Source organism: Rhinolophus hipposideros, assembly GCF_964194185.1.
Source record: "Rhinolophus hipposideros genome assembly, chromosome: 4".
Classification (NCBI taxonomy): domain Eukaryota; kingdom Metazoa; phylum Chordata; class Mammalia; order Chiroptera; family Rhinolophidae; genus Rhinolophus; species Rhinolophus hipposideros.
The window spans coordinates 84,182,416-84,194,674 of record NC_138050.1 but is presented as its reverse complement, the minus strand read 5'-3'; the positions used below and the strand labels follow the sequence as shown (position 1 = coordinate 84,194,674).

General features: G+C 33.4%; 1 protein-coding gene across 1 annotated transcript in view; it reads right to left on the bottom strand.

Annotated features, from left to right (window-relative positions):
• Window positions 1-295: 295 nt before the first annotated feature.
• The window catches only part of DACH1 (dachshund family transcription factor 1), a gene marked incomplete at its 3' end in the record, with an annotated part of 404,086 nt that continues 392,122 nt past the window's right edge, over window positions 296-12,259 (bottom strand). The window contains exon 11 of the mRNA XM_081046618.1: window positions 296-3,031. Coding sequence (XP_080902744.1) covers window positions 2,994-3,031 — 38 coding nt within the window. The remainder of the gene's footprint in view (window positions 3,032-12,259) is intronic.

The window sequence follows — 12,259 nt, the reverse complement described above, 5'->3', positions numbered from 1 at the left end:
AAATAAATCATGTATATGTGGGCAGTTTGCTTAGCTGGCAAGAAACAAAATATGGAAAATCTGCTTGTTAAACAATAACTACAGAGTGTGCTTTTATGATGTTTTTCACCACAGTAATTCATATTAGAGATAGAAGCAGTTGCATGTTAAATAAAATCATTGAGCATTGTTCCCTCACGTTGCAAAGAGCTGACTTATGTTGTTTTTAGATGCCTCCCATTAGAAAGTAAATATTCCTTCAATGCTATGCATTTCATAAAATTTAATAAAGACGAACTGTAAATAAAGTCACAGGGAGATTTCAGACAGTTTTATTAGGAGATTGTTGAAAAGAAAAAGAAAATTAAATACAATAACAGTAAACGTGGTTCTCACATTAAAACCAGGCTCAAAGAACTAGGCTAGCATAGAAAAATTTCCAATTCTTGCATTATGATGTAAAAACAGATTTTTGTACAGATTTTGTACAACAAAATTCGTAATAACCTTTTATCATTTTTAGAAAACTTTAAATATATAGATAAAAATAGACAATTTTCATAGGTCCTACATGAAGATGAGTATGTTCTGTTCCAAGGGCTTGCATAGAGCGCAAATGTGGTTATAATATAGAACAACTAGACATTAATAGTTTCAGGATTACAAAAGCATGGAAAACATAAAATGGGCACAATTTTACTTGTTTATACCAAGAAACAAATTTCAAACCAACCTGTATAACTAAAAAAAGGGGAAGGAAAAACTTAACTTACACACTTAAAATAACACTCCTGAATTGTAATATTTACAACAATGTTAGTAAGATTCTCTCTAAACATATAGCCGATAGCTGTTTTTTTTAATCCTTGCTAAATTTCTTTTTATATCGAACCAAACACTAAAGCATTCTCAAAGGTCTTGGAAGAATGTATTTTAAAACTAGTTAGCCTACTTCATAGGTGACTCTATGCAAGGAGCAGAGCAATGGCTGATTCTACTACATATGTAAGTTGTAGGTTTTTAAAATAATCTTTCAAAACATGTATGAGTCAAAAGCTTGCCACAAGTCCCTCCAATTTTAAGTGTTGTAATCCTTTAAAGACTGTATATTGGGAAAAACAAGAAATAGATACAGCTAGGAATAAAATCTCTGGTGCTCAAACACCAAGAGGTGGTTATGGAAGAACTATGCTTAGAAAACCAAGTTTCTACAAAGCATTACGAACAGAATTTTAAATAAAAGTTTTGCTCCCTTTTAAGCAAGCTAAACTAGGAACTGTATATATATATATAACCTTTTATCATATTAAACAATGGACTTAGCTGGTTAATAGCGAGCTACACAAAAGAAATATGTGCCAGTATTGCAAGGAAGCCCTAACAATCTATAGAAGCTTAGTGCCAGAATATCTATCCTTTTTTTTTCTCCTAATCAAATAATGAATACCCAATCAGAACTACCTTTAAATATTTTAAGCTAGTTTTCTTGGACATTTAATTGAGATTGTGCTGTTTATGATAATAAATAATGTCATGATCATAAAATTTTAAAATGATAGCAAAATCATAAAATGTATAGTGACTGCACTGATACATAATATCAGTCTTTAAAGGTGTAACTCCAGATATGTAAAACCAAAGGGAAGGTAACTTCAGCATGTACTAAGCACTGTTTGCAGCTTTACTTCCAGTTATCTGCACAAAGTGAAAACACATACTGTAACTTTCAAAAAGACAGTGAAAATAACACGTAGGCACCCTTCCCTCTGACCAGGGTGGGAAGAACAACACATTTTAACTTTATCACTCATTGCTACATGGTATTGGACTGATACATCAAGGGTTTGTTAAGTTTTGTTTTTCAGCAACATTAACATAATATGACATTAACATATAAAAATATTTCTGGTGTTTTGATTTACTGTTCAGCCACAATCCATTCTCAATAGTGCAGTGTGGGGCACTAACTAGGGTTCAATATACAAATAAAAATGGCTGATACAGAGTTCTGATGTCACCAGATGCTTAAGATCTCATTCATTAATACTGTGACTCCAGACAAATATTTACATGCCTGCATGCGTTAAAACCAGAAAGGTGTCTTTCTGACCAACAGGGTGACAAAACATATTTTCTAAAATTTTCATTTTCCTAAACTCTAGTTTACTACTGCATACATAATACCTTCCTTGTATGTTTTATGTTTATATACTGTACATGTGACCAACAGTTTGAATAAGAAGCATCATTATTATTTTTAATTCTATATACCGCTACCAGTTTGGAATGAAAACATGTTACATTTATTTATTTATTTATTTTTAAGAAGAAAGACCTTCAGTGAAACCTTTTGGCTTATATTCAATGCTTCTTTTCAGATATGCAAAATGTTATTTCACTGGGTTGTTGTCAACATCCATTGGTTGGTCTTTTGGAAAGCATGTGAAAAAACATCTTCAGGAGAAAACCCACAATTAGAGAGTTTAAAATTGAATGTAACAGAATATTACTCTTTATTGTATTGATTTTTTAAGGAATCCTCTATGCCTCCTACAAGTTCCTTTCCAAGTGTTCTTGCTGGTTTCTGGAGGACATAATTCTGTAAGTCTGGGTGACCACTGCCACAAGAGTCTCTTGATGTGCTCAGATACAGACTTTTCAGAAGAGGAAAATGGTTCATTCCATTAAAAAAAAAACAAAGTGAGGTCTTGTTCAGACCTGCCTTTAACTCTGTATACAAGTGTCCAGCAGCAAAGTTGCAGTTACTAATTGTAAGAAGTTTGATACTTGTACATTTACAAACATTCTCAGGTCTCTGGTATGACCCACAGGTGAAAAATCAATGGAGGAAACTTTTTTTTTTTTGTAGAATACTTCAACTTTTAAAGAACATTAATACACAAAATTGAGGAAGTTCCCTTAAAATCACTTTATTTTTTTCCGACCTTTCCAATGGTGAATGTCTGGCTGCAAAGTTCTTTACGATAAACACGCATTTCTTCCACAGGAAATATTCAGTACATCACAGTAGTTTTCAAATACAGTCTTCCATCTAAAAATAAACAAGAAAAATAATTAATGACATGATGTTTGGGAAACAAATGTGAATATAAAAACTATTTTGTCTGATACAAAATGTATGCATTTTCTTCTTTCTATGTTTGTTTAGGAAGTAACATTTTCCACATATTCTCAAAGTTAATATCATAATTACATTGAGTTTATGTGATAGAAAATAACACAGTATTTCTAGTTCTCATAAATATATATTTGCTATTTTGATATCAGTTCCAGAGCACTCAGAAAATAGATAAAAGTATGTGCGTGTGTTTTACTGATATGCAAAGCTAGTTGATTTCTGTTGAATGACAATTACTTCCTTCAAGCTTGCAGAACTAAATTTTCTCTGGATGCATTCAGGTGTATCTTCATCACGAAAGACTGAGTTCCCATCTCACTCCTTAGCAGTGTTGTTAAATATACCATGTAATGTAACTATTGTGCATGTTTGTTGCTATTTATATGAAAGCCACCTAGGTTATTTCATCACTGTCAATGGACTATAACCTTTCCCCCTTGAAGTGAGATTAACCAAACATTAAATGTTAAGATGGAAAAATATTACTCAACTTTTACCAATTAGGAAACGCACAGTTATATGAAAAAGAAAAGTAAATCAAATCTTGAACACATTTAATAAATGCATTTGAATGAAGCAGAATTAAGAAATAGGAAATTAAAAATCCATAGGGAAAATAAAATGAAACATAAGCCTATTTCTCCAATGTAGCACCCTCCAAACTGTCGACTTTGTGGTGTCGTCTAAACTTTAAATATGTTGGTGTAAAATATGTCTAAATTTCAAATTTTAACACCTACAGTAAAAGGTAATCAGAAAAGAAAGTTTTCCAAACATTTAAAAAATACCTATTGCTATGTAAATGTTTGCAAAATGTCTGACAATTTCAAGAATTAAAATATAAGATAACAGAAATAAACTAAAGTAAATTCAGAAAATAGAAAACAAGTCTAAATATTTGCAGATCTCACCTTCACATTATGCTAATTGAGTGTTTCTACATATTCTGTTCTAGATATAGTAATAGGGAACTTAAAATCAATGTAAACTATTTTTTTTTATTTCATAGAAACATTGGTGTGCCCAAGTTTTATATTCTTATCACATGTTTTATCTTAGCCTAATGTGTGTGGTTAGAATACTACCTCCAGGACGTCACAGAACTGTTTTGCTCATTGACATATCACAAGCACCCAGTATATGTTCAACAAACAGTTTCATATGATTCACACAATGTAGATATGCGCAACGCGTGATCAAGAAATACAGTGAATGTTTAAATTAAAAAAAATAGTACAGTAAAAGACACATTGTCATTAATCTCCCTCAAAATACTCCCCATCACTTTGAACACACTTATCCCATTGTTCTTGCGACTTTCTGAAGCAGATCTGGAAGTCCTCTTTCATGAGTGTCTTTAGTTGTGCTCTTGTGGCTGCCTCGATGTCCTGATTCAATTAAAGACATTTACCTTTCATGGCCGTTTTGACTTTGGGGAAGAGCCAGAAGTCACATGGTGCCAGATCTGGTGAATAAGGTAGATGAAGACACACTGTAATGTTTTTATTTGACAAAAGTTGCCATTCCAGAAGCGATGTGTGACATGGAGGCTTTCTATTGTGATCACAAAATACTGTGAATGCTACTGCTGAGTGCCATCCAACAGAAAGGCAGGGATCTTCAATATGGGAAGCAGTGCATCAAACCTTAGTAACAGTGTGTGACAAGTTTCAATTTGTCTGGTGCAGTCAGTCGGGTGTGAGCTACGGTTGAGAGAAGGTGTATTTTAAAGTGTGCCACAAATCATCCTCCATCACCCTCCATGTCACACATCACTTCTGGTACGGCAATTTCTGTCAAATAAAAACATTACGGTGTGTCCTCATCTACCTTATTCACTGGATCTGGCACCATGACACTTCTGTCTCTTCCCCAAAGCCAAAATGATTTAGGACATCAAGGCCGCAATAGCAAAACTAAAGACACTCACAAAAGCGGACTTCCAGGACTGCTTCAGAAAGTGGCAAGAATGATGAGATAAGTGTGTGCAAAGTGAAGGGGAGTATTTTGAGGGGGATTAATAGCAATGTATGTTTTACTGTAATATACATATATAAAGATAGAGATAGAGCCAGAGCTAGAGATAGATCTATCTATCTAGCTATCTATCTATCTATCTATCTATCTATCTATCTATCTATCTATCTATCTATTTACTTACTTAAATAGTTACCTTTTTTTTTTTATATCACACCTCTTATAACTTATTGTACTGTTAACATCCCAAATCCACGACATGCCCCCAACAACATGGGCTGGAATGCCCATAAGATTATTCACATATTGGCTAATTTTCAATAAGGTTTGTCAATTATTAGGTGCCTCTCTAAAAGTAATTCTGTTCAACTTTAAGGATAATGATAACATTATTTGAAAATCTCTATTATTCTTAGCTTTTCAGTTCAATAATCATGTATCAGAGTTATTCTAAACATATGAAACCTATAATAATCACAATGAAAATTTGTTCCCCTTATATAGCATATACCTTGGATATAATATATAGTCTAAGATTCACCAATGAAAATATATTATGAAACTAACTGAACTCTATTTTTGATTGGTGACTTAAATGGATGCAAAAAATATGCTGAATAATCAGGTAGAAATGTTGTCTAAAAATATCACCTTTTTGGCCCCTAACAATAGTCTCTCATTTGTTACTAAATATTACTATTAACACAATAGTAGCTATTATAATAGTCAATAAAGATAGCTACCTTCTAAATCAAGCATTAATCAAATACCAATACCAAAGCACTACAATTTTGATAAAAATATCTTTCTGGGTAAAGACATGACAGTATCGTATTAACATATTGTGAAACATTCATTATTTTGCATGGAACATGGCCTGATTTCCTCTGTTTGCTTGGCTTGATTGCACTCACCTGTGAGACAAACTGATGATTTTCTTTCTTCCATCGTATAAACTAATACAACTATTTCAAGTTTCAGCTTAGCAGCAATTTCAATAATTCACTTTAAAAATAAACCTAATAACTTGACATTATAAAAATAAGCAAATAAAACCAGTCTTTCACATACCTAGTATCATGTGGCTAAAAATTGGAACTTTTAAAAGATCATTTTAATCCTAATAATTTTATTACATAAAGCAACATAATTTTCTTTTTTAAAATCTAGCAATAGAAAATATAGAAGTAACTAAAGAAGTAAAGTGCTGATACTTTTACCAAAATTTTCTAATTCTTAGTCCTTAAGTAATTTATACCTACTTCTCTCTCCTGGTAATTGTCTCACTATTTCTATTACGTACTCACTTATGTTGAAAGTATCATTCTCCTTTTTATTTTTACAAAAAATAGACAATGTTTCCTAGGATTAGACAGAGAGAAGAGAGACATTCTGACCTCCCCAAAAATTCAAATTCCATTAAGTGAAGTCCTTCATAATACCTTGTGAAAAAGTTATAGTTTGCTCAAAATTAATATTTCAGTGCTCACTAAAGATGTTTTAAATCTTTGTACATTAAAGAAAAAAATTAAAGTCTTGAAAAATAGTTTTTTAATCTTCTGTGATGTCTATAGCATATTAGGTAGAATGAATCTAGTAGTGAACCATAGGCATATAAAAATAATTTATTAAGTATGAATAATTGGTTTAAAACATCCAGTAGCAAAATTTTTCACCAAGGTCTACAAGGTGCTACATAATTTGGTATTCATTTTTCACTCTAGTTTTATCTATTACTACTCCCCTTACTCAGTAACCCTGGCTCTCCTTTTCATTCTCTGTGCTGCTCTGTACTGCGTTGGAATATGCTGGCCTGTTCTTCCTTCTGGAAGCCTAAAAGTTAAGTACATTCTCCTTCCCCACTTTCCTTTTCCCTCTCTTCTGTTATTGAATGTCTCTAAATACGAGGTCTGACAATTAAGTTTGTGAACTTTTTGCAACAATGTTGCTAACCTTTTTTGATATCAGAGGGATTATTCATTATGAATTTGGACCAACTGGACAGTTAACTAAGTTTACTATTTGGAAGTGCTGAAGAAGTTGTGTAAAAAAGATGAAAACAAACTGAACTTTTGGCCAAGAATTCGTGGCTCTTGCATCACGACAATGCACCAGCTCACGGGGACTGTCTGTGAGGGAGTTTTGAGCCAATAAACAAATAACTGTATTGGAACATCCTCCTTACTCACCTGATCTGGCCCCCCCATGACTTCTTCCTTTACCTGAAGAGATAAAGGAAATATTGAAAGAAAGACATTTTGATGACATTGAGGACAGCAAGGGTAATATGATGACAACTCTGATGGCCATTCCAAAAAAAGAGTTCCAAAATTGCTTTGAAGGGAGGACTAGGCATTGGCGTTGGTGCATAGCTTCCCAAGGGGGAGTACTTCGAAGGTGACCATGGTGATATTCACAGAGGTATGTAGCACTTTTTCCAGGATGAGTTCGCAAATGTAATTTTCAGACCTCATAGAGCTCTCATATTTATTCTCCAATGCAAGCACCCTAAGAATTAACTCAAAGCACTTGTCCTACTTTGAAGTTACATATGGGAGTCTACTACAAGGTGATACTCATGAAAGCAGCAGCCATATCTCTTTCCCCATCAGTATTAGAAGGAAAATTCTTTAGCATGAGTCTTTCCTTAATTTGTTTTCCCTTGAAAATTTTAATGCATTCTCAAATGCTAAACATTTAGAAAAATAAATTAATATGTTTATGTAATAAAAATTATCTCAAACATTTAAGATATTCTAAAGTATCTGAAACTAGGTTTCTAAATAATATTAAATTCATTAAAAATATAATTATTATTCTGTAAGCACCTTTAACATATATATAAGACATTTATAGAAATTTTATACATTATTTTTGTGTGTTCAGCATCTGATCTACTATAATTCTACTTTTAACAAATGTCTTCTTACATTTTTGACTAACGTTCCTAACAGATAGACAAATGCATCAAGCATTGAAGATGCCAGTTATAAAACAAACCCCACCTGCTACAATTAAGGCATTTCTATGATTAAATAATATTTCAGTGTCAGAGATTATCTGCCTTAGAACTAACTGGACACAGAAATACACCTGATTTCTTCTTTTGCCTCCAGAGTCTTTCAAAGCAATTCTACGTTATAATTTTGCCATCTTTATTAAAACATACCTATGGAAAATTTAAAGTCTGTAAAAAGTAAAAATAAAAATAAAAACAGAAGTTTTACCTAACTTTATGTTGTTCCAGAGAAGTTATAGTATTGGCCCTGCAATCTATAGCATGTAGCCACATATGGATACCCAGAGAGCTAACAACACGCCTCTGAATTACAGGTCCATCTCCGGCTTTTGATAACAAATTATCTGGGTGAAAGTTAAATGGTAAATTTGCTCAGAAGGATAGATGGCTTCATAATCCCAAATGTGCCATGCTTTTATGTTATATAATAGTGGTTTCAAAACTCTCTCTTTCCTTGACTATTCAAACAGCAACCAAAGCCATGAAACCTGGCAAAAAACAAACAAATAAACAAAACTACAGGGTGGAGATCACTGAAGTTCTGGAGTGTTTCCATGGCTAACACTTAATTGTTTAGTTTTATTTGCATCTGGAAACTCAGAGGGCTATTCATGTTTTGGTTTAAGGACTGCCCATATATTTAAACTAGACGATCTCACAGATACCCACTGCTTTTCTATATTGTGTTTATTTCTGAATGCCCTGGCCATGGAAAAATATTTTTCCAGTTTGTTCCTGATTCTGATCCATGTTTACCATACAATTGTTCCTTGACGTTTCAAATGGATGAGACTTTTTCTTTATGATCAAGGTAATAATTATTATCAGTATGCCTAATATTTTGTGAGCACCTATTGTGTTCAGGGCATTTTATAGATTGTACATTTAAACTTCCTAACAACTCAACAAAATATTCTTAAAGCCTTTTTCAAATAGGCTATTAAGGCTCAAAAAGGCTAAGTATCTTGAACATTTTCACAGAACTAGCAAATAGAAGTGCAGTGATTTGCTATTTGTGTGAATCCAAATTTTATGTCCATTCCACTAGGTCACTTTCCTCTAATAAGCAACTGGACTATCACTGGAGGAAATTCGATGTCTCAGACTTGCAGAGGTGAGGGGCTGAGTCTTACACATCTCAGTACCAACAGTGTCACTGCCTTGTGTATCTATTTGTTCCTCACTGTACTCCCAGGGACAGGGGCTTCCTTTGCATATGCAGAGACTCAATTGAACAACTTGAAATCAGAGCCAGGGATCTTATAGTTTGGTTTCAGAGCAAACATCTTCCTTTGACACAATGATTATTTGCTTTTACATGGGAGGCTGACATGACAGAGAAGTCATCAAGCATACTTTGTGCATGGGAGTACTTAATTAAAAAGTCTGTTCTAATTAAAAGCATTTGGGAGTAGGGACTGAGTAAAACTATTTAAATTACGAATTCCTAATACTTCCAGAGTTCATTGTAACTTGATGCTTACAGCTATAATTTGGTGTATAGAAAGTATCTAGATCACAGACTAGTTTATTGCAGGTATGGACTTTTGGATGCTGTTTATTATTTTTATGCAGATTTAAATCTACAGATAATGCATTTAAGAAAAAATTAATTCCTTGTAAAAAATGGACCTCTGATTTTAATATTAAACTTGAAATCATCAAATCAGACCATTAAGTATATAGATTCTATATATAATTTACTTGTTGTCGTTTAGGAGGGAGAAATAGGGAATCTATCACAAAGTTTCTATTTTTGTTTTATTTACGTTTGTGTATTAAGTTTATTGTTTTGATTAAATGTTTTTTCAGGTATTATTTATTATTTATTGGTAATTTCTAATACATGTAATACATGTAAGAAAAAGACAGATAAAGAATTAGTTTCTATTTACATATAAAACTAGAGTATTGAATAACATGATCATTTACTTTAAAAATGAATAAAATTTGTTCAATAAAAATCATATTACACAAGATTTTACATTAGATGACTGCATACAAATTGGAACAATTTCAAATTGTTTAATTGGGTAACACCAGAGATCCAATTATTTCATTGTGTAAAAATGATATAAAATCATTTACAATGGAGTTTGCTACTGAAAGGTATCACATAATATGCAAATAGATATATATTCCAGTTTTGAATAGAATAGAACCCCCTGCATACATTCAAAAGGATCTCTTACATATCTTTTGCACAAAAGGCTTAATAAGTTATATTTCCTGTTAGGAAAAATGGCATCTATTTGTTCTAAACTTAAAGCCAAACACTTGTCATCTAATGAAGTCTGTGGCTTTCACAAAATAGCACATGAATGTCTCTCAATTTTGGAAGAAAATATTAACATAACAGAGGGCAAACATATAAGATCACATATCTACAAAGTTGAATATTTAGTTGAATAAGATTAGTTAATATGAAATATAGTAGCTCTTGGCCTCTCTCAACATAATGTCTTAATCATGTGAAATAAAGGAAACCAAAACAAGTGATGAAAACAAATGTTAATGATTCATGCAATATTTGATAAGAAAACGAAAAGAAGTCAAAATAAAAAGCAAACAAACAAGAACAGATGGGAAGAATCTTTGTCAAGTCATAACCCTTCTTCTAAAACCCCCAAAGGAAGAAGTTAATTAAAGAAAATATTGTTTCTTGCTTTTTTTAATAATTTTATATTTAGAGTAAGAACATTCTGCTACTGCTAAAGCAATGAAGCAGAGACACAAAGTCTATGTTTAATATGAGAAATATTTTAAGAGAGATTGATGTTCAGCATAGGCCCTTTTATAAGAGGATACTGAATAAATATCATTTCTTCTAATGAAATACAAATAACAACACTATAAGTGATTTCCAGAAGTCATATTCAAGGGTGTGCCAAATGTGATTAAAAAGTACAAACTAGAAAAAGCTGGAACATATTTTGAATTTTATGTAATTTAGGTTAATAGCCATAGAACCTGAGGCTCATAGAGTTGGGTCAAAGAGAGAGTACTAGAACCCACGTACCTTTTGAATGGTTCCTCCATAAGTACCTGATGCTATTTTAGAGTGGACACAGACTATGTAACAGAGCACAACAACAACGGTAGTCTGTCTGCACAATTCAAATATACTAGTGCATGCAGTAGGTCATGGATTATCTAATGGACCAATATGGCCCAACTCACTTGAAATCACAGTAGATTAATACCATGTTTCCTCTCCTCCCTTCTTCTCTCCTCTCCTCTTCTCCTCCCTTTCCCCTTTTCTTCCTTTCCCCTTTTCTTCCTTCCCTACTTCCTTCCTTCCTTCCTTCCTTCCTTCCTTCCTTCCTTCCTTCCTTCCTTCCTTCCTTCCTTCCTTCCTCAAGACTAGTATACAGTAAAGAGTAAAAGTCTTGATTTTGGCTAATACTGAAGACAAAAAATATGATCAAGAACTTCTATAAATATTTCAGTTCTCTTAAAAGAAGAATGCAGTCTAGTTTAAAACATGTTCTGAAAAAAGAAGCTCATCTAAAACTATAGTACACAGCTTAAAAGGTAATGTCACGCAGGGTGGCCTGCAGGGTCTCTGCTCCCGCTCCCCACATAAGAATGCAGGATACGGTGAGGCCAAAAAGGAACACCCACGGAGCCATAAGCAGGGGAGTCATACCCCTATATTCTCGTCAGCGGCATCCACCTCTCTGCAATCAGCTCTTGCTAGCCCCCATTTTTCTGCTAGCGTAGCCACGGCAGTTATATTAGTGGCCAGTGGCTCACTGGTTACAGCTGACAGCCAACTAGCCACAGCTGATGGCCATCCAATCACAGTTGATGGCCATTTACTACCTGAGTCAGCACCTTTCTATGTGAGGTCGAGAGCCTGGAAACTGCTTTCTGAAGCTTTGTCTCCACAGGTAACTATGTTTTCAGACAATGACAGTGACAGTGGAACCCTGTCCTTTCCATGTCAGGGGCTTTGTATCAGACTTTAGGTAAGCACAGGAATTGAGAAAAAATCCGAGCTTTGAAAATTTGACAATTTGAAGCAGGTGAAGCTAGAGTTTAGGTTGTAGGGCGAGAAGCGATCATCATTGGGCAAGCTGATCTAATCACAACATTGTTTCTAACTGAGAAACTAGGCAGACAAACCAGTAATGAAAGCTGAG